Source organism: Thalassophryne amazonica, chromosome 7 (genome assembly GCF_902500255.1).
Source record: "Thalassophryne amazonica chromosome 7, fThaAma1.1, whole genome shotgun sequence".
Taxonomy (NCBI): Eukaryota; Metazoa; Chordata; class Actinopteri; order Batrachoidiformes; family Batrachoididae; genus Thalassophryne; species Thalassophryne amazonica.
The window spans coordinates 91,365,617-91,389,071 of record NC_047109.1 but is presented as its reverse complement, the minus strand read 5'-3'; the positions used below and the strand labels follow the sequence as shown (position 1 = coordinate 91,389,071).

The 23,455-nt window shown below is 39.3% G+C and overlaps 1 protein-coding gene across 3 annotated transcripts in view; it reads left to right on the top strand.

Annotated features, from left to right (window-relative positions):
• LOC117514543 (casein kinase II subunit alpha-like) overlaps window positions 1–23,121 on the top strand; it is a 30,054-nt gene extending 6,933 nt beyond the window's left edge. For all 3 annotated transcript variants that reach the window (XM_034175053.1, XM_034175054.1, XM_034175055.1), the window contains 13 exons: window positions 10,216–10,293; window positions 10,777–10,904; window positions 10,986–11,097; window positions 11,183–11,284; window positions 12,773–12,823; window positions 12,976–13,035; window positions 13,149–13,232; window positions 13,328–13,438; window positions 14,682–14,783; window positions 17,212–17,312; window positions 17,404–17,552; window positions 21,703–21,792; window positions 22,010–23,121. In XM_034175053.1, coding sequence (XP_034030944.1) covers window positions 10,804–10,904; window positions 10,986–11,097; window positions 11,183–11,284; window positions 12,773–12,823; window positions 12,976–13,035; window positions 13,149–13,232; window positions 13,328–13,438; window positions 14,682–14,783; window positions 17,212–17,312; window positions 17,404–17,552; window positions 21,703–21,792; window positions 22,010–22,125 — 1,179 coding nt within the window. In that variant the 5' untranslated portion in view covers window positions 10,216–10,293; window positions 10,777–10,803 and the 3' untranslated portion in view covers window positions 22,126–23,121. The remainder of the gene's footprint in view (window positions 1–10,215; window positions 10,294–10,776; window positions 10,905–10,985; window positions 11,098–11,182; window positions 11,285–12,772; window positions 12,824–12,975; window positions 13,036–13,148; window positions 13,233–13,327; window positions 13,439–14,681; window positions 14,784–17,211; window positions 17,313–17,403; window positions 17,553–21,702; window positions 21,793–22,009) is intronic.
• The last annotated feature ends 334 nt before the right edge of the window (window positions 23,122–23,455 follow it).

Here is a 23,455-nt window from a genome sequence, read left to right as displayed (position 1 = left end):
ATCTCCAACCTTCCTTTTCTCTCAAAAATTCTTGAAAGGGTAGTTGTAAAACAGCTAACTGATCATCTGCAGAGGAATGGTCTATTTGAAGAGTTTCAGTCAGGTTTTAGAATTCATCATAGTACAGAAACAGCATTAGTGAAGGTTACAAATGATCTTCTTATGGCCTCGGACAGTGGACTCATCTCTGTGCTTGTTCTGTTAGACCTCAGTGCTGCTTTTGATACTGTTGACCATAAAATTTTATTACAGAGATTAGAGCATGCCATAGGTATTAAAGGCACTGCGCTGCGGTGGTTTGAATCATATTTGTCTAATAGATTACAATTTGTTCATGTAAATGGGGAATCTTCTTCACAGACTAAAGTTAATTATGGAGTTCCACAAGGTTCTGTGCTAGGACCAATTTTATTCACTTTATATATGCTTCCCTTAGGCAGTATTATTAGACGGTATTGCTTAAATTTTCATTGTTACGCAGATGATACCCAGCTTTATCTATCCATGAAGCCAGAGGACACACACCAATTAGCTAAACTGCAGGATTGTCTTACAGACATAAAGACATGGATGACCTCTAATTTCCTGCTTTTAAACTCAGATAAAACTGAAGTTATTGTTCTTGGCCCCACAAATCTTAGAAACATGGTGTCTAACCAGATCCTTACTCTGGATGGCATTACCCTGACCTCTAGTAATACTGTGAGAAATCTTGGAGTCATTTTTGATCAGGATATGTCATTCAAAGCGCATATTAAACAAATATGTAGGACTGCTTTTTTGCATTTACGCAATATCTCTAAAATCAGAAAGGTCTTGTCTCAGAGTGATGCTGAAAAACTAATTCATGCATTTATTTCCTCTAGGCTGGACTATTGTAATTCATTATTATCAGGTTGTCCTAAAAGTTCCCTAAAAAGCCTTCAGTTAATTCAAAATGCTGCAGCTAGAGTGCTGACGGGGACTAGAAGGAGAGAGCATATCTCACCCATATTGGCCTCTCTTCATTGGCTTCCTGTTAATTCTAGAATAGAATTTAAAATTCTTCTTCTTACTTATAAGGTTTTGAATAATCAGGTCCCATCTTATCTTAGGGACCTCGTAGTACCATATCACCCCAATAGAGCGCTTCGCTCTCAGACTGCAGGCTTACTTGTAGTTCCTAGGGTTTGTAAGAGTAGAATGGGAGGCAGAGCCTTCAGCTTTCAGGCTCCTCTCCTGTGGAACCAGCTCCCAATTCAGATCAGGGAGACAGACACCCTCTCTACTTTTAAGATTAGGCTTAAAACTTTCCTTTTTGCTAAAGCTTATAGTTAGGGCTGGATCAGGTGACCCTGAACCATCCCTTAGTTATGCTGCTATAGACGTAGACTGCTGGGGGGTTCCCATGATGCACTGTTTCTTTCTCTTTTTGCTCTGTATGCACCACTCTGCATTTAATCATTAGTGATCGATCTCTGCTCCCCTCCACAGCATGTCTTTTTCCTGGTTCTCTCCCTCAGCCCCAACCAGTCCCAGCAGAAGACTGCCCCTCCCTGAGCCTGGTTCTGCTGGAGGTTTCTTCCTGTTAAAAGGGAGTTTTTCCTTCCCACTGTAGCCAAGTGCTTGCTCACAGGGGGTCGTTTTGACCGTTGGGGTTTTACATCATTATTGTATGGCCTTGCCTTACAATATAAAGCGCCTTGGGGCAACTGTTTGTTGTGATTTGGCGCTATATAAAAAAAAATTGATTGATTGATTGATTAATATTGGGTATTCTGGTAATGACTTTATGTTATAATGTTATAATAATAATGATGGTATGTTGCAAATTTGCGACAACAGGCTTACAGGTCAGTTTGGTAAGTTGCATATTTGAGTCAGAGATTGTAGCATATATGCGACGATGGGCGTTAAGGGGTTAAACTCTGGACATATTAAACTCTACATGGTGGATCCTTGATCTCTGGACATAAACATAAATAAAATCTGTAGTTTTTGTCAAAAGCATTTCCTTTCAGACGTTATTGGCATGAATGTCTTTCCATACATCTGAGCTGAGCTATTGCTGTGGTGCATGAATGCAGGACGTCTCATTTTGCGAGGAAAAAATGTTTTAGTCGATTGTAGTTTCTTGTCTGTATTACAACTTTTGTAAGAGGTGTCATTTTATTTAAAGCGGCAATTCGTTCTGAAGTTATTAATTGCGACCGGACGCGCAGTGTTTGGAGCTGTGCCAACGGAGCGGAGGACGATTCTCGTTTCTTGACTGCAACAAAACAAGACTCCCAGTTAGTGACTTTAATACACACAAAAGTGACTCATGATATTTTAATGGCTTTGAGAGGGGTTAAGAAGCGGACTTACAGCTGTCATGAGCGAATCAAAGAGCCAACGAGCCAGTGGATCGAAGCATTGCTTTATTGATTCACGCTTCAAACTGGAGTCGCGCTGCAAAAACAATTGATTACAGAGCCGCTGCAGGGTCTGCTATCAACGTAGAGGAATGATCATTTTCCCGACAAACGCACTCAAAGCAACGGATGCTCTGAAGAACCAATAAGGGAATCGTTAAGCAAAAAGGCTATTGATATCGGTGGATCGAGTCATTTCTTAACGATACTCGAAAAGAACCAGTTCTCGATACCCAACCCTAGTCTTGCAGTATGTCAGTTACTATTATGTGCATAATTACTTAGATGAATGGGGGAATGTTGATTGATTGGTACTCAAGAAGATAATCTGCAGGCCCATGTGTGAATTAACACATTTTGTTTTAAATACTCATAGTCATTTAATTGATTACAAAATTTTTAGAGGAGGATGTGGAGTTTTGTCTTTGTAGTTTCTCTGCAGGAAAGATTTGCTGTCAGATGACAAAATTAACAAAAAACCTGAATAAATGCAACAAATGTCACCAGTCATTGTGGATGGGGGGTATATGATGCGATACTATTCACCCCTGTTCCCGATTCGATGCAATTGGATATGTATTTTATGGCAGTTCAATTCCTCACAATGCTATACGATGCAGTTTGGTGCGATACGATTAGGGATGGGTATTGATAAGATTTTATCTATAGATTCCGCTTATCAATCCGATTCTTTATCAATTCCCTTATCAATACCTCTTTTGAATTTTCTGTGTACTAAAAGTAAGCTTTACAGGTTTTCTATGTTAACATTTTATTGAGTCTTAAAGTAAATAAATATGAAATTAGTCAATGGATCATTGATCTCTCGACATAAATAAAAATCAATAAAATCTGTACATGGTCACTGGATCCTTGATCTCTGGATAGAAATAGAAATAAACAAGCTATAGTTTTTGTCAAAAGCATTTCCTTTCAGATATTAATGACACAAATGTAAATCCATAGGCTCTAAGCTGAGCTCTTACAGCCGGCTGCGCTGCATGTCAGGATGTAATTAATTAAAAAATGCAGGACGTCTCATTTTGGGGACAAAAGCTGGTTTTGGTCAGTTATACAGGGCTTGACAATAAGGCAATTTATGCACTGGCCCACAGGGCCAGTAGAATCTGAAAGTTACTGGCCCGGATGAAAATATCACTGGCCCATACTTTCACGCCTGTGCCGAACCGGGGGGTAACTGATAAGAATTTTTTTAAATCAACACTCAGACATTAGAATTGGGTTTCCTTAATGTAAAAACACTTGAAAACAAACACAAAATTCTTATACTACATGATAAAAAACCTTAAAGTGAGTAAACTTTGAAAAAAATGTCGGTAGGTATCTGATAGGAATTTTTTCAACACTCAGACATTAATACAAAAATAAATTTATTTCTTGATCATTTACAAAATTAATATGTTAAATTTCATAAACCAAGTTCCCTTGCTAATGTTGTCACAGTGGGGTTTCCACAAGGGCATACTGATTAGACTTTTAAACTGGCGTATGAAATCATACCACATTGTCTACCAGGACATGGTATATTTATACTTGTTAGCATATTCTGGCATGGCCCTACAAGTTCCACAGAAGACAACCTCACTCTCCTCATCACGCTCCAGCCATGGCCGTCTTTTATTCCAGGAAGTTTGCCAAGTTTTCCTCACCCTTTTCTTCTCATATTCAGCATCAGCAGCCTTCCTCTTCTGTGCTTGTTTTGAGGGTGATAGCTGTTCTTTCCTTTGCTTTCCTGGTTTCTGCCCAGGGGCAGGAGGTTTCAAGAAATTCATAATATTCACTGCGCTCGATCTTGCTTAAGCGAAAATGACGCGTCAATGTTGAAGCGAAATTTGCGCCACATCAGAAGATGCGCCTGCAGACGAAGTTTGTCTGCACCGAAGTGGTGCAACATGTCCTGTCTCTGGTAGCAGCCTGTGAGCAGGACGTATGTCTCTTTTGTCCTTTATTTCACAACTATGACAAGAGTTTTTGGAGGAGCAGCAGCCCCACAGCAGCGGGAGCGGAGTTTCTTTTTCTTTTCTTTTTTTTTATTGTTTACATGTGCACGCGTGAACGGGACAGTTGGTCCTCAAGTTGGGTCCTGCAGAGGCAGAAGGACCGCTGAAAGCAGCCGTCATCCAGACGCAGCTCCTGCAGCAAATAACGATACTGCCTGAATTGGGAACGTCTCATGACGTTTGTCAGCTTTCCACAACAACTCGCTCCGTGTGATCAAGGTCTGTCATGTTAACTTGACTGACAACCGGAGCCGGCGAGCTGAATGGAAGCTCCTCCTATTTGATGACGCACCGGGGCGAATTTTCGCAGCAAAAGCAGAGCAACACACCGGGTGAAGGAGGTGCGTCCGTTGCCACGCGACCCCCGCGAATTTGTAGCATCTGATCGCGCCCGGTGTGAACGCGGCATTAAACTAATAAATCTGCCCAAAGCGATTTTAATTCTTACTGGCCCATACGGACCAGTGAAATATGAACTTCACTGGCCCGTGGTGGCCCGGAACATGTAAAAAAGGCCGCCGGGCCATCGGACCAGTGCTGTTGTCGAGCCAAGTTATAGTTTATTGTTTGTATTATAATGTTTGGAAAAAGGTGTCATTTGATTTAAAACGCGATTAGCTCTGAAGTTATTTCAGAGTGACATCTGCACGCTCTTTGGAGCCACGCACTTAGTCCCACTAAACAGAGGATATCATCATTATTATTATTATTTCCTTTACCTGATGGACAACTTCAGTTTACGCACTGGTTGGTGCTCATGTCAGAGAATCATCGCGTAAAACTCCAGTGTGGAACGGAGGACGATTCTCGTTTCTTAACCACAACAAAACCAGAGTCCCAGTTATTGACTTTAATCCAACCAAAGGTGACTCATGATTGACATCTTTAAATGGCTTTGAGAGGGGTCAATGAAGAATTGCGGACTTGCTGCTTCTGAAATCCAGCGAAGCAGAGAACCAGCGAACAGCGGGTTGTAGCATTGCTTCTTTGCTTCAAACTTCAGGCAGACCCATTGCAGTCTGCAATCAATATAGAGAAATAAACATTTTCCCTATAAACACCCTCAAAAACAACGGCCGTTCTGGTGTCCCACACTGTCCATGGTGCATTCACTGTGCCTCGGAAAAAATTGATGCATGCAGGGGTGAGCAATGCAACATGATTTCTTTTTTTTTTTTTTTTTATTAGTTTTTAAGGACAATTGTACATACAATTTATAGTGTATTCCATTCATCCACACATAACATCAATTTTTTCCAAATACAAACAAAACAAGATAAAAATAAAACATGTAGCTGAACAACATGGGGGAATACAGATTTATATAAAATCAGATCTTATTGACTTTACAACCGCTAACCATCCCTTCCATATTTTCTCAAAATTTTCTTCCTCAAATCTCAAATAATATGTCAATTTCTCCATACAATATATACTGTGCATCACCTCTATCCAATTTTCAAATTTCGGCGCCTCTTCCTTCCTCCACATTTTGGTGATCCCCTTTTTCCCTGCTAAAAGCATGATTCTGAACATCTTATTGTTGAGATAATTCTTATTATTTACCTCAAGTTTTCCCAAATAGAATACCTCAAAAGTAAAAGGAAGGTCAGCCCTCAATACTTTATGTATACATTTTTTTAATTCAACCCAATAACTTTGTATTACCGGACAAGACCAAAAGACATGTACATGATGTGCCATTTCTTCCCCACATTTTCTCCAACAACTTGTGTCTAGATATTTTGTCTGTGCCGGAGTTCTAAAGAATCGTACAATATTTTTCCATCCATGCTCTCTCCACATTAATGATGACGTTTTCCATACATGTTGATTGATCTCATCCCATTCTTCCCCTGTTAAATTAATATTGGCTTCTGCTTCCCATTTCAGCTTTATATTGTGTATCTTGGTTTTTTAAATGTTCTTACCCTATGTATAACTTAGATATCACTTTTCTATTTAGTTTGGATTGGTATGCTGAAATAAATAAAATAATTTCTATATCTAATGAGCTCCTTAATTTCCTCAAAACTCTTGCATTTTGTATCCTTTTCCCACCACATATGTGGGCCCAATTCCCATTGTTTAAACTGCTTGTCCCTTTTATTTGGTATAAAATCTGTGTCAAAAGCAATCCATCTTAACAGCTTACAGGGACCGGTCATGTTATACCTTGTGACTACTTCATACCATACTTTCAAAGCTACCTTGAGCCATGGATTTATTTCCAAACTTGAGAGTTTATATAATTGATGCAACATGATTTCACCCGTCAATTGAATCGATGCACACTGAATGAATCGATCCACTCACATCGCGCACTATACTGATTCATATCGATTAATCTCCACATGCCCAGTCTGCACTGTCTACCACATTATCAAAATGATGAATAATGTTTTGAAGAATGGTGTTTTGTCACTCCAGTACAGTCTCAGTCTTGTAGAATCAATGTGAAGACATATTGATTCTGTTTTGGTGGCATGTCCCAATTCCTTACCAAGTCACTTTATGTTGGTTTTCCCTTTTTATTTGTCACCCGTCTGTGCATGAAAATTTGCATGTAGGGGACTGTAACAATCAATGTTTTTTTTTTCCTTGCAAATTTTATTGTATCATTAATGTTATGCTGCTACAGACAAAAACAAAATGAAAGTGATAATATTTGAACCAAGTTCGCTTGGTTGTGATCCATTCAGATATTTGAATTGATCATCTGATTCTGTCTGTAGATGATATTGATGCAGGTCCAACAACTCACTCACTCACCTTCAGCCGCTAACCTGGTCCTGAAGCATATCCCAGCAGTCATCGGGTGTCAGGCAGGGTACACGGTGGACAGGAAGTAGTCTACCACAGGGCTACTTTTAGGCAAACAAACACAGTCATACGCGCATGCACACCTACGGACAATTTAAAGTTTCCAGTCCACCTAACCTGCATGTCTTTGGCTGTGGGAGGAAGCCAGAGCACCCGGAGGGAACCCATGCAAACACAGGGAGAACATGCAAACTCCAAAGGCTACAGGTGGGAATCAGTCCCACAACCTCCTTGCTGTGAGGCTTAGTGCTAACCACTAAGCCACCATGCTGCCTGTTCCAACAACATATGAAAGAATTAACCTGACAGAGAATGAGGAAGTTAAGTGTGTGAGGTTGCGTGTGCTCACGCATGCTTGCTCATTCTTTTCTGGAAGAAAAGCCTTGACAGAGTGCTGAGGAGTGCTTCATCCCAGTGTTATCATTAAAAAAAACCACTGAGAGGGATTCATTTCTATGACAAAAAATTGGAAATTTAATAAAAACAAGAAATCGCATGTACCTAAGTATTCACACCCTTTGCTCAATACTTTGTTGATGCACCACTGGCAGCAATTACAGCCTCAAGTCTTCTTGAATATGATGCCACAAGCTTGGTGCACCTATATTTGGGCAGTTTTGCAGCACCTCTCAAGCTCCATCAGGTTGGATGGGGAGCGGCAGTACACATCCATTTTCAGATCTCTCCAGAGGTGTTCAATCAGATTCACGTCTGGGTTCTGGCTGGGCCACTCAAGGACATTCACAGAGTTGTCCTGAAGCCACTCCTTTGATATCTTGGCTGTGTGCTTAGGGTCATTGTCCTGCTAAAAGATGAACCATTGCCCCTGTCTGAGGTCAAGTCCGCTCTCAAGCAGGTTTTCATCCAGGATGTGTCTGTACATTGCTGCATTCATCTTTCCCTCAATCCTGTCTCCCAGTTCCTGCCACTGTCACCTGTCATTCAGGCCAAAGAGTTCAATTTTTGACTCCTCAGACCAGAGAATTTTGTTTCTCATGGTCTGAGAGTACTTCAGGTACCTTTTTGGCAATCTCCAGGAGGGCTGCCATGTGCCTTTTACTAAGGAGTGGCTTCCATCTGGTCACTCTATCATACAGGCTTGATTAGTGGATTGCTGCAGATATGGTTGTCCTTCTGGAAGGTTCTCTCTCCACAGAGGAATGCTGAAGCTCTGGCAGAGTGACCATTGGGTTCTTGGTCACCTCCCTGTCTAAGGCCCTTCTCCCCCAATTGTTCAGTTTAGACAGGTGGCCAGCTCTAGCAAGAGTCCTGGTGAATCTGAGCTTCTTCCATTTACAGATGATGAGGTCACTGTGCTCGTTGGGACCTTCAAAGCAGCAGAAATGTTTCTGTACCCTTCCTGAGATTTGTGCCTTAACACATTCCTGTCTCGGATGTCCACAGTCAATTCCTTTGACTTCATGCTTGGTTTGTGCTCTGACATGCACTGTCAGCTGTGGGACCTTATATGTAGACAGGTGTTTGCCTTCCCAAATCATGTCCAATCAACTGAAATGACCCTAGGTGGGCTGCAGTTAAGCTGTAGAACATCAACATCTTGTTTGTTTTATTTTTAATTTCATAAATTTGCAAGAAAACCTAAAAAAAAAAAATGCTAACCAAAACTATTTCACATTGCCATTATGGGTTATTGTGTGTAGAATTTTGAGGGGGGTGATGAATTTAATCTATTTTGGAATATGGCTGTAACCTCACAAAGTGTGGAAAAACTGAAGTGCTGTGAATCCTTTCTAGATGCACTGTGCATTGTGTACGGTGATAATCACTTGCCCTCATCAGTGACATTTCTGTCTCGTCTCCCTTAGATGGGCTTCTTGTCTCTGGTGTGATTGATTTTGTGTGATGTGTCAGATGACAGTCGATGGAGACAGCAAAAACAAGCTGCTGCTTCTATTTTCTTGGTTGTCAGGGTGACAAGTTTTGCCCATCTGATTGGATGTCTGAAAAGGCAACGTAGTGACGACAGCAGCATTTTTCTGTAAAGTTCAGAGATTTTCATCTTGAAAGAGCTCAAGCAATTGAACAAAATATGCGCTGAAAAAATATGCTGTGTACCGTGCTTTTTCTCTATGCAGCCACATACAGTCCATTCTCATTTGCTAGAAATGGTGGAGGCAAAAAAACAAGCAGCTGCATAGAAATGGGGGGGTCTCTGTGCCCCAATTCCACCTGTTGTTTGCTGACAGGCTAACCACTGAAAGTTTGTGTGTGTGTGTGTATTCTGTTTGTTTTTCTAAAAGGCAGACAGTACATTGAAAATGTGCCTTGTTGTAGAACTTGCAAGTCTTGTGCTGTATTCTATATATTTAAACATTTTTTTGTTTTCTGCAAAAATGGATGCATTAATGAGTGCATTAGTGAACTTTGTTCTTCATTGACAGAAGACGGACATTCTTGTTCCATGATATGAAACAAATGTTATTTCAAAATTGCAGCACTCGATTAATGCTCTGAGTATATTTTTGAAGCTGTATGTATAATTGTGACCCTGTGTTGCACTCAGAAAACTTAGTGATCATGTATGTTGTACAGTCATTCTACTTAAACAAAGGAACAGCTCAGATATAATTGAAAGGCCTTTATTGCCTTTAGTAACATGTATTTGACGAGTGCATCTAAGCTTCTGAGCAAAGCTCTTTTTTTGCATCCTGGTAAGGTGATTTCCTCAGATTTACATTATTTTAATTTTAATATTTGGGGTTTTCGACAGTTTGAAGGCATGCTTGCAAATGGACTTTTTCCCCTTCTTTATTTTATTTATTTATTTAGTTTTGTTTTAAAGGAAATGGTTAAGTGATAGCAGATAAAGTAATGGAATTATTATTAGTTGTTGTATCTTTTCTGTAGCAGAAACTAGAAACATTGCAAGTTATGACTGTAAATTTCTCAAGGGAAAACTGTTGGACTTCTGTAATTAATAATTTACTTGTTTTGTTTGTTTCTCTATCTCCATGTAGCTTTCTTACCATAGAGACATCTCAGCTGTTCCTACAACCAATTCATACAACACCATAATCCTGGAGGGAACCTCCCAGGTATTGTCTTTTAATTAATGTATGTAATTCTGTTTAGTAATATCACCTTCCTAGTTTTCTGTCTTTTAATTAATGTATGTAATTCTGTTTAGTAATACCACCGTCCTAGTTTTCTATGTATGAAGTTCTTGCATCATGTAAGCTACATTAGACTAGGCTATGAAACGGTTATTAACTGTCGAAAGTAAGCTCTCCTTCTAATGTCTGAAATTTAAGCATTTGTTGCATGTCTTTGTGTAGAGGTTTAAATTTAATATATTTTGATTTTGGTCAAAATAATACATCTGAAAAGTTCATTTTGGGCTTTTGGTAGTTGTTTGGATTTTTTTTTATCTCTGACATTTAATCAATTATGTGTTTAATTGGATTGCATAAATTATTCAGTAATGAAAATAAGCTTTTGATGCAGTCCTGAAATGTGCTGAAATATATATTTCAGCCATAATTTTAAATATCTGTTTTATATTGTTTGTCCTGTTCCAGGAGATTTATCAGAGCTTGTGTTAGAATATGTCTGTTCCTGTTCCAAGCCGCTCTCGGGTTTACCCTGATGTAAACACACAGAGACCTCGGGAATACTGGGACTATGAGTCTCATGTTGTTGAGTGGGGGTAAGTAGAGAAAGATACCCTGTCTTTGGGGGGGTGTAATTGTGACATTGTTCAGCATGAATTTTTATTTTTTGTTTTCAGCAACCAAGATGATTATCAGCTAGTCAGAAAACTAGGAAGAGGCAAATATAGTGAAGTGTTTGAAGCCATAAACATCACAAACAATGAGAAAGTTGTTGTGAAAATACTGAAGGTATGGAGATAATTGCTCAGATGTTTGAACCATTTTTAAATTGATCTGATGGCTTTTGTCATGTTAAATATGCATCTCTTCACAGCCGGTAAAAAAAAAGAAAATCAAGAGAGAAATAAAGATCCTAGAGAATTTGAGGGGTGGGCCAAATATCATCTCGCTGTTAGATATCGTCAAGGATCCTGTGGTAATTTATTTATAATTTTTTTAAGAATTTCTTGTGTATTTGCTTCTGCACTTTTCAATAATTGTACAGGTACAGTTGAGACCATAGGTTTGCATTCAACTGCCTAAAAACTTTCATACTTAATTATCCTCAACTTCACCCATTCCATTTTATCACATTATGTGTGTTTCAGTCAGTTGTAATGTCTACTTTATTTCCATGTACAGTTGTTTAAAATAATAGTGATTGCTCTGTTTCCCATATGAAGTCTTAAAATGCTTTGTTTGGTGTAGTCCATGGGCCAGGCAGGTTTTCGGTAACACTTAAGATGACGAAACAACACTTAGAATCCAGCCTCACTGTATCATGGCCTACACAAAAATGTAGTACAGCCATCCCAGGGTGGCATCTGTAGTCAGGTAGGGGTCAATGAAGATTTATGCAGAGGTCAAAATGTAAAATGCTCCAGTCATGCTGAAAACTATACCACATTATTTGTCTGATCATAACGATTCCAAAAAGGTATAGTTTGGACTATCTGTGACTGAATGATCTGGAGTTATGGGGTAAAAACAGCAACAACAAAAAAAAAATATGGTGACAAAGTCAGTTTCAGTTTGCACATGGGTCAAAAGTCAAAGTTGCTCCAATTTCAGTAATAAATGCTGCAAATTATTGTTTGGGTTAATAGGGTTTTAAAAAGGAATAGTTTGCACCATCTGTCATTCTTAGTTATCACGTTACAGGGTAACATATGTCACATGTCATAGAATCTAATGGATGTCAACCTTGTTTGACCTTTACTTTGGAGATCAAACATTGAACACAGTCAAGTATTCAATTCATGAATCCTTTTATTTCAACCAATAACTTGCATAATTCTTTACTGAAATTGCAGCACATTTATCTTTTGACATCTGTAAACACTGAAACTGACGTTTCCCTTACCAAAAAGTAGTACATGCAAGTATGTTTCAAGTATACTTCCAGTTTACTTTTTATATACTTATCAGTACTATTTTTGGTAATGGTTGCCACCATTTTTGCTGTTTTTTGACCCCTAACTCCTGAACATTCAGTCATAGATTGTCCAAACTATGCCTTTTTGGAATCATTATGATCAGACAAATAATGTGGTATAATTTTCAACATGATTGGAGCAATTTTAAATTTTGACCTCTGTAATTCTTCATTGACCCCTAGCTGTCTACAGCTGCCACCTTGGGATGGCTATGCAACATTTTTGTGTAAGCCATGGTACACTGAGGCTGGATTCTAAGTGTTGCCAACTTAAGAGATACCGATTAGGTCAAAATTGATGTCTGGCTCATGGAATAGTGGTGATAATGTCACTATAAATAACTTCATATGCAGATCAAATATATGTTCCAATTGTCTTAATATATTTTTGCTAAAATTAAATGTGTGGAGTTTGAGGAAATTGAATTTGAAAGTTTATAGCCAAGAGGTATGTAAATTTATGTTCATGTTGTTTGATTTTCTCTTTAGTCCCGAACCCCAGCTCTGGTCTTTGAACATGTCAACAACACAGACTTCAAGGTAAAGGACCTTTTTTTTTCTGTCCAGAATTTGTGAGGTGTTTTTTTGTTTGTTTGTTTTTGTTTGTTTTTGTTTGTTTTTTTTTTGTTTTGTTTTTTTTGTGCAAATTTGTTTCAGCTGATTATTTTTTATATCTATATAATTTTCTACAGCAATTGTATCAAACCCTATCTGACTTTGACATACGGTTCTACATGTATGAAATCCTAAAGGTAAGGAACTCTGTTTAATAACAAACACTCTCTGTTGTTAGCATTAGTTTTACGTTCACAGCATTGTGCACTGAATTTTATCTGTAACCTGTGGGCTCTGTTCTTGTGTTTAGGCTCTGGATTACTGCCACAGTATGGGAATTATGCACAGAGACGTAAAACCTCACAATGTAATGATTGATCACGAACACAGAAAGGTAGAATGTTGCTGTTTTGTACAAAGTTCTGCTGTAGTGATGTCACATAATTTATTCATAAAGTACATTGATATTTTATTTATTTAAACTTTCAGCTCCGCTTAATTGATTGGGGTTTAGCAGAATTCTACCACCCTAACCAGGAATACAATGTGAGAGTAGCATCCAGGTACTTCAAAGGACCTGAACTACTGGTGGACTACCAGGTGGGCCCACTACACTTATTTAATTCAACAGTGCACCTGGAAAGTATTCACAGTGCTTCACTTTTCACACATTTTATGTTACAGCCTTATTCCAAAATGGAACAAATTCACTAATTCTCTCAAAATTCTACTCTCAACACCCCATCATGAGAACATGAAAATGTTAAAAAACTAAGAAGCCACATATATATATAAATATTTGCACCCTTTGCACCTTTGGCGGCAGTTACAGCCTAAAGTCTTCTTGAATATGATGCTAGAAACTTGGTGCATCTATCTTTGGGCAGTTTTGCCAATTCCTCTTAGCAGCATCTCTCAAGCTCCATCAGGTTGGGTGGGAAGCATCGATGCACAGCCATTTTCAGATCTCTCCAGAGATGTTCAGTTGGATTCAGGTCTGGGCTCTGGCTGGGCCACTCAAGGGCATTCACAGAGTTGTCTTGAAGCCACTCCTTTGACATCTTGGCTGTTTCATAGGTGCCAACTTGACTCCAAAAAGGGCACAAAGTGTTTCTTTGTAACCACCAACTCCTCTCGGTTATTTCATTGATGAGCACATCCCATCTGTTTATCCCATCAGCTGTTAATCGGTAAAATCACCTGGTGGAGTTGGTGGTTAAAAAGAAACTTGCAACCTCTTTGCCCTTTCTGGAGTCAGGTTGACACCTATGGCTGTGTGATTAGGATCATTGTCCTGCTGAATTGTCCCCCCAGTCTTAGGTCAAGACCACAGAATTTTGGTTCTCATGGTCTGAGAGTCCTTTAGGTGCCTTTTGGCAAACCCCAGGTGGGCTGCCATGTGCCTTTTACTAAGAAGTGGCTTCTGTCTGGCCACTCTACCATACTTGCTTGATTGGTGGATTGCTGCTGAGGTTGTTGTCGTTCTGGAAGGTTCTTCTCTCTCCACAGAGGAATGCTGGAGCTCTGGAAGCGTGACCATCTGGTTGGTCACCTCCCTGATTAAGGCCCTTCTCCCCTGATTGTTCAGTTTAGACAGGCAGCCTGCTCCAGGAAGAGTCCTGGTGGATCTAAACTTCTTCCACTTACAGATGATGGAGGCCACTGTGCTCAATGGGACAACAGCAGAAATGTTGTACCCTTCCCCAGATTTGTGCCTTAGGACAATGCTGTCTCAGAGGTCTACAGGCAATTCCTTTGACTTCATGCTTGGTTTGTGTTCTGACATGCACTGTCAACTGTGGGACCTCATTGAAGTGTTTTCACCTTTGTGCATTATTTGTAGATGTATGACTACAGCTTGGATATGTGGAGTCTGGGTTGCATGCTGGCCAGCATGATCTTCAGAAAGGAGCCCTTCTTTCACGGTCATGACAACTATGATCAGGTATGAATATCAGTGTAACAGCTTTTGTTAGCAGTGTTAAACCTGCTCTGGGAAAAAAAAAAAACATAAAACACTTACTCTGCTGAAAGTAAAAGTGATTATTTAACATGTCCAGCAATGTAGGAAGCTTTGACATTGGCCTAATCATTTGACTTGCTAAAAGGTATCTCAGGATTTGTACACTTTTGTGTAGAAAGTATAGATTTAACACAATGCTGTTCCACACATGCACCCTAAGCATATGCTAAGTGGAGCAATGAGGGAAACGTGTAAAGCCATATCTGATGGGATATTTTTCAGAATTTGCTTCACAATATGTGTTTTAATTTCAAAGCAGTGGCAGCTGCAATTATGTAACATGTTTAGAATTTTATTGGGAAAGGGTAATGTTGCTGTGGTTTTCCTCATTCCCTGGTTCCCGACCTGTGAAAGTAGTGATCTGTCTGCTCCAAAAAGATGACAGGTTGGTGTCTGCTTGGACAGCATGTGGACATCCCAAACTTTTAGAGCTTTCAAGTTTTTAAAAGAAGAATTGTGCAGCATGTCTGTGTCACGGAGCGACGTTGCACAGAGAGAAGATGGCAAGAAAGACGGTTTGAAAAAGTCTTAAAAGGCCAAGAATCCATGGAATTGTCGCTGGCTTCATCAACACCTGAAAGATTAAAAAACGGGAAAAGTGAAGTGTGCCATCAGGAAACACTGTAAGAATTTTTCTCTCCCTGGAAAATAAACATTCTGCTGTTCAAACAGGATTTTAGACAAGATTATGTGACTCTTTTTTTTTCACTAATCTAGACTTTTTCATTGTAAAAAAGACATTGTGGCTTTGAATGGATTTAGGCTGCATGAATTTACACAAAAATCCGAGTATAAATGACTTTTTACTATAAGGTATGTTATTAATATTTTACCATGATTTTCCAAATGTTCTGCAAGCTTTAGCTGTGGTTTTTGAAATGCTGTAACAGTCTTTTCAGTCTTCATAAATTTCATGTAGTTTAATTGTTCTGAGTTAATGCATAATTTGGTTTACAGTTAAAAGGAAAATCATTCCAGGTCCTACTTCCATGTCATATTCTGTTATTTCAACATCATCATTGACAGGTCAAATAAAAGGTTGAATGTAGGATCATTTAAATAGGCACTAATTTTGAGATTTGTTCTTCCAGGATATGCTGAAAAAGTATCATTAGATAAAAATTTAATTCTGAGGCCCCACAGGGCCTTAGACCACAGCTCCTGGACGCTGCACCCCCCACCGACCCCCTGCAAATTTTCCTCGGATTTCACAATTTTCATTTCACAGCCCTGCATTTGCTTCACTGAGGCACCTGTGTGCTGGATCATACCCGAAGGAACCTTTAAAAATAAAGAAATAAATATTCACTGTTTACTGTCACTTTCGGTACTCTTGCAAAGGAATTTCCTTCAGGAAAAATAAAGTTGATCTTATTCTTATAGGCTAGGCAGTTGGAGTGGGGTGCGTTGTAATGATTGCACAGGATTTTTATTAGTATACGTTTCCTGCTGTTAGCAGCAGGTGTGGAACTAGAAGGATCTGGTTTCATGGTGACCACAGACTTGTGACTCCTGGGTTAATCATGGGATTTGTGTTAATGATGCTGGTGAATCGGGACTTGGCCTTTTGTAATCCACAGAAGCCTGAAACTCCTTCATTGTTGTCATGGGTGTCTTTGTGGCTTCCCTCTCTAGTCTCCATGCGTGGTCACTCCGTATTTGTCTTCTTTTGGCAGATTTCCTGTACAGTTCCATGCTTTTTGTATTTCTTAAATGTTTGATGTAAATGACGTTCCAAGCATTCAGAAATCAATCCATTGACTTATGTAAACAAGACTGACTTTGAAAGCCATCGCTTCCTGTAAATTCATCAAAGGGTGCCAGTGGCTGTCTCATACACCTTTCATATCCTTTTTTCACTGTTTGAAAGTTTTATGTTTTTTTTTTTTTTTTTTTTCCTTGAGTGTACAAAAGTTGTTAGCTTGCATTTATTTTCAAGTATTCTGTGCATCTGGAAAGTATTCACAGCACTTCACTTTTTCCACATTTTGTTATGTTCCAGCCTTATTCCAAATTGGAGTAAATTCCCCCCCACTTGGAAAAGGTTTTTTTCCAAATTGTTGCAAAGTTACTAAAAATAAAAAACTAGGAAATCACATGAACTGCAGATTATTTGGTTGGCACCAAGATAAACAAAAAAGCTTTACAAGTGTTAGATAAATTATCTTTTTTTAATAATAAATTTATTATTTTAAGTGTTCAACTTTACCCTCTAATCTTTTTTCCAGATTTAATCTTAATTCAAGAAATCTTGTCAAGTGAAATGATCTTGTTGCATGGACATAATTTCACACGAAGTCTTAATTTCATCTAATGTTATTGACTCGTATTGTTTTCTGTTAACCTTCAGCTTGTGCGAATTGCAAAAGTACTTGGCACTGAGGACCTGTATGACTACATTGACAAGTACAACATTGAATTGGATCCACGCTTCAATGACATTCTCGGAAGGTAAAATGCAGTTAGAATGTAAAGTGATGTTTTGATTATTGCTTTTGCTCGTGGCCTTGTATTTTGTCATAATTGCTGGTTAATGCTTTAGACACTCGCGTAAAAGGTGGGAGAGGTTTGTGCACAGTGAGAACCAGCACCTGGTCAGCACAGAGGCTTTAGACTTCCTTGACAAACTGCTGCGCTACGACCATCAAGCTCGCCTCACGGCAAGAGAAGCCATGGATCATCCATACTTCTGTAAGGTGTTTTTTTTTTTTTTGTTTTTTTTTTTTTTTTGTTTTTTTTTTTCATTTTTGCTTTTTTGGCTTATTGTCTGCTACATTTGTTTAGCATGTCCAGGGGAAAACAGGTTTCAGTAATTAAACGGATTGTTTGCTGCCCTTCCCCCTTTCTTCTTTTAACCTGGGTGTGTTTTTATAGATGTTTTTTTGGTGTGGGGGGGGGGGGGGGGGTGTCAACTTTTCACTTGAGGCAAAAATTATTTCAATCAGTCGTGTTAACTGTCAGTGGCTAAAGGCTATACAGTCTAAGCATATGGCAAGTTATTTCACAGTAGAACATTTTTTTTTCTCGCTGTGCACATAGCCGAGCCAGTGGAGTTGGCGCTGGCAGAGTAGGATGTGCACGCTCAGTGAGCCAGCTTGTTCCAGCAAAGTGGCGTTAGTGACTTTGTCTTGCCATGTGATGTTAAGAATGCGTCGGAGGCAGTGAAGATGGAAGCTCTTCAAGTGGTTCTCCTGCTTGGCATAGGTGGCCCAGGCTTCACTGCCGTAGAGAAGGGTACTAAGGATGCATGCCTGGTACACCTTGAGCTTGGTGTTGCGAGTCAGCTGGTTGTTGGACCACACCATCTTGCTCAGTCTGGCCGTCACACTGGCAGCTTTGGCAATCCTCTTGTTGATCTCGCTGTGTAGAGACAGGTTGCTGTTGGTGGAGCTGAGGTAGGTGAAGTGGTCAGTGATTTCAAGCAGTTCACCATTGATTGGTATAGTGGGAGGTGCGGGAACATCTTGACAGATGACATTAGTCTTCTTGGTGCTGATGGTCAGCCCGAACTCCTTGCAGGGATGGATGAAGCGATTCATCAGCTGTTGGTCTTTTTTTGTATGTGAGGTCAGGGCCGTGTCATCAGCAAATAACGTTTCTCTGATGAGGACTGTGTGGTACTTGGTTTTCGCTCTCAGACGGGCCTGAAGCAGGGCTGTGAAAACTCTGCGTGATTCCGTGGATTTCATCATGGGCGGGGTGGGGGCGGGGTGTTAGTGTTGTACTCTTTAATCGTGATCATTACTGAGTTTTTAAAATGCTTATCACAAAGCTGTCTTTTTTTTACAACATCATGCAAGTTTTATAAGTCCGCGGACACTGATCTGTGTGTTACAGATACAAATCAGTTTCCTCGGATCCGCGGAGATTCACGGAGGAAAACGCCACTCAAAGCCTGGTTGTTACGACAGTTATCGTAAAGAGGGACTGGTTGGTTGCTGTGGTGACGTTGTGTGGCTCCTGTTTGAAGCTTAGCTAAACGTAGCATGTGGACATCGCACACTTTTAGAACTTTCAAGTTTTTAAAAGAAGAATTTTGCAGCATGTCTGTGTCACGGAGCGACATCAGACAGAGCGAAGATGGTGAGAAAGACTGTTTGAAAAAGTGTGATAAGGACAAGAATCCGTGAAATTGTTGCTGGCTTCATGAACACACCTGAAAGATAAACGGGAAAAGTGAACTGGTAAGAATTTTTTTTCTCTCTGGAAAATAAACATTGTACTGTTAAAACAGAATTTCAGAAAAGATTATGTGCCCTTTTTTTCTTTCATTAATCTAGACTTTCTTTCATTGAAAAAAAGACTGTGGCTTTGAATGAATTTAGGCTACATGAATTTACACAACAATGTAAATTAGTTTTTATTAATGTAGACTTTTTTTCATGGGAAAAAAGACACTGTGGCTTTGAGTTGATTTACAGGAATTTACACAAGAATGTGTGGCTTTTTACTATAAGGTATGTTATTGAGATTTTACCCAGATTTTTAAAATAGTCTTCAAGCTTTAGCTATGATTTTTGACATGCTGTAACAGTCTTTTCATTCTTCATGAATTTCATGTAGTTTAATTGTTCTGAGTTAATACATAATTTGGTTTACAATTTAAGTAGGTCCTACTTCCACGTCGTATTCTGTTATTTCAACATGATCATTGATGGTTCAAATGAAAGGTTGAATCTAGGATCATTTAAATATGCACTAATTTTGAGATTTGTTCTTCCAGGAGATGTTGAAAATGTATCAGTAGATGAAAATTTAATTTGGTTTCTGGGGCCCCACAAGGCCCTAGACCCCAGCTCCTTTTCATTTCACAGCCCTGGCCTGAAGTGTAATTATTAGTGTATATACGCACACAATTTTCCCCCCTAATTTTATAAAATTTAAATATTACGGTGCACACTTCTTCACAGAATTATATTCTGCCTCAGTGCCGATTAACAAGACCGTTATCACTCTAAATGAGGGATACAGTTTCCAGTTTTTTCATTGCCCATAGTTTGGTTTTACATGCCCTTGTGTATTATACAATAGCGGTTATAATAATGTACTAAAAAAATTTATTTGCATTTACTGGGGTAAATACGCATACCTCGATAGGGAGTTGCATCGTGCTTCCTTACACGTCTGACATTTTAGTAGGGTGAGGGTGGAAATCGATGGTTGTGATATTGCGATATTTATTCTCAAAATATGAGAATCAATTTTAAGGATCAGAATGAACATAAAACATGTTCATTTGCTTGTAGAAGAGGTGGAAATATTGTAGTACCACCACTTTGATTTAACAGACATCACGTTATATCTGATTCTGTTGTTCTAGAGTACTGTGCCCATATGTCGAAACGCCCTTGACGTGCTGTGTGAAATTTTGCCTGAAAAGGGGGTAGGCGGATGCACACATACGCGCCCAATATTCCATTTATCTAAACGCCCACCCTCTATATAGTTCAATAAAATGTCTGATTTCATCACAGATAACTTGCCCATTTAGCGCCAGACGGTGCCAACTCTGTTCCGTGTTGTGCTGAATTCTGATTATGATATACCACTTAAAGGACATATCGCACTCCAGTCAACACTAAAAAACTAAAAAAAAAATTATATATATACCACATTATGAATTAGTACTTCCAGCTCTTTAGCTTGTGTGAGTCCTGATGTAGCTGATAAAAATAAAAGTATCCATACAGCAACTGAAAAATGAGCTATTTTTAGCCATGAATCTTACATAACCCCAGGTGTTGACTGTTAGCTGCCTGAAGGTCAGTCCACCTGTGTTCAGCTACAGTCCACTTCATGACTTAGACCAGTACACACTACACACAGTCAGTCTGGGCTGTTTTTTTTTTTTTGTCTCCAAAGGTAATATGGCTTTAATTTGGCTTTCAAATCAAATTGTTGTATTTTGTAATCAACAAAAGTCCATCTTCGCCTCTTTGTAACCTGTGGTGTATTCAGAGAAAAAAACAAAACATAGCATACATCTCAATAAGACTGAATAATAGTAATGATTAATACATGAAAATGGTGTCTATGATTTCACTCCTGTTGTGGTCACACACAGAGATGTGTATAATTATTGTTCCAGTGTTCATTTTTTTGGGGGGCACAGGAAAATGGTCATTTTAGGGGCGGGACCTGAGATGTCACCAAAAATCATATTCCTCACAGCTTAAGGTTTCTGAACATTTATCAGAGGCAGGTGAAATCATGCTGATTTCCCCATGTTTATGATTTAATTTTTCTGAGCATGTAGCACCATCAAAACATTGTTCTGCAGGGGAGATGGTCTACTCGTAAAGCGTTGGGCTTGAGACCAGAGGATCCTCAGTTCAAATCCCAGCCTGACCAGAAAAAACACTAAGGGCCCTTGGGCAAGTTTCTTAATTCCCCTAGTTGCTCCTGGTGTGTAGTGAGTGCCTTGTATGGCAGCAGCCTCAGTGCTTTGAGTGTCTGATGCAGATGGAAAAGCGCTATATAAATACAGTCCATTTACTCATTCGGAGTGAGACTCGCACTTTGAAGCACTCCTGTCAGGTATCACGCATTTGGCATGAGACAAAACATGTTCTTATGCTCTCATGCTAATAACTGACATTCTCCAACATTTCACTACTATGACCTGCAAGACAAGATTGGGCGGAAAATAACTCCTTAAGCATATCTCGACTTGAGAGCTCTGTGGTTTCATGATTTAAACTAAATATTGGATTAAAACATTTTTTGTCCTGAGTGAAAAGTTTAACCCAAAAACATCTTTAAAAAAAAAAAGTTACAGGTTCAGAAATGTCACAATTCTCCTTTATGGCATCTCAATTATGTTCAAATTCACTTTTCTCAGATCCCATTGTTAAAGACCAGGGAAGGGGGGCCACTCCTGGAGGAATGGCGGCCAGTTCTACACCAGTCAGTTCCTCAAGTATGATGGCCGGTACGAAATCTGTCTGACTGAACAATCAAGGACTCCCCACAATCGCACGCTTACAAATTTTTATTTTATTTTTTCACACAGTCTAACTCATCAATGTTTTGTTTTTTTGGGGGGTTTTTTTCCCCAGTTTATTTATTTATTTATTTTACCACAAGGACAAAAATTGAGATGTACATTTGATTATTCCAGAATGACAAAGTTGCCTGTCTGTTTTTAGGCATCACCTCAATGTCGTCCTCACAGCCACTGGCTAACATTGCTGGATCACCTGTCATCTCTGCCCCCAACACTCTGGCCACACAAGTCCCTGCAGCTGCTGGGGCTCAGCCCTGAAGCCACTTCCACACCTGTGTTTCTGTGTGCTCATGGCCTCGCCCTGCCTCACTCTCACCACAGCATCAGGGCCATGGCTCTCCTTTTTATGTTGAAAAATGACAAAGAAGATTTAAAATTGCTTTTCACATTCAGTTCTGTTTTGACACCTGGACTTGACAGAAATGTGTTGTTGCATCTGTCTGGATTATTAGTTAATTTGGGTGTTATTTGACAATGCCATTGTTTAGAAATTCTAATAAGATGAGGAAATGGATAATAAAATTTATTTTGTATGTTCCAAAAAATTCAGTCTTGCTTGAACCTGTTTGACTGGGATCCTGCTGTCATACTTCACTGTGAACCTTTACACGATTTCACAAAACCAGTCAGGAATCTGGTGCGCCCCACCCAACACAGCTCCATGGTTACACACCATGTATTGTGCAGGAGTTGTTGCCGTTTAGAAGTTGTTAGATGCTACCGTACTTTAATCGGACTTTTGTAGATATTCTACAGTCATTGTCAGGTTGCATGCGCCCATTGCTGAGTATCACGGGGTCAATAGTTTGCCAATTTTATGTTACTTCCACTTCTGTGTGTATGTATGTTTATGTTTGTTTTTTTATGAAGTCTCTTACACATGATTTTGAAAACATAGACAGTTTTGTAACTTTTTGTTTTCTGTTGGGAAGAGTCGCCACCTAAGGACAACTTCAGAAATAAATAATTTGAACAGGGTTTTGCGGGCACTACGTTTTTGATTATACTGTGTCGGCTGCGGTTTTATTCTACAGTACGTGATCATTGTGTTCCACGGGGAAGCTGCAGCAGGGTTAGCTATGTTAGATTAGATTGCAGCGTTTCATTGAGGTGGGTGTGTATGCGTATAGTTCAGAACAATGGTGGACAAATTGGTACATATTTTTATACATGACCATAAAAATAATCTGGTTTACTTAATCTTTAAGTGAAAGCTCATCTACAGCATGATTACAAATAAAACTGCCGCACTCGCTTCTGTATTCATTGATCGTCCATGTACGGTGCATCCAGAAAGTATTCACAGTGCTGCACTTTTTCCACATTTATGTTACAACCTTATTCCAAAATGGAGTTTAATTACTTGGGGTCAACTGTCCACCTCTACTCCTTGTAACTGCACTTTTCCCCTGGACTCCTTCTCTTGGACTTGGTCTTCTGTTTCTCACTTAGCAAATACCATCCCTAATGACATTCATTCCCCTTCTCTCCAAAGCACATAACATTTCCAGGCTAGACTTAACCTTCTCTCTACTCTCACTGCAGATCACAATGTCCTCTGCAAATGTCAAAGACCATGGAAACTCTT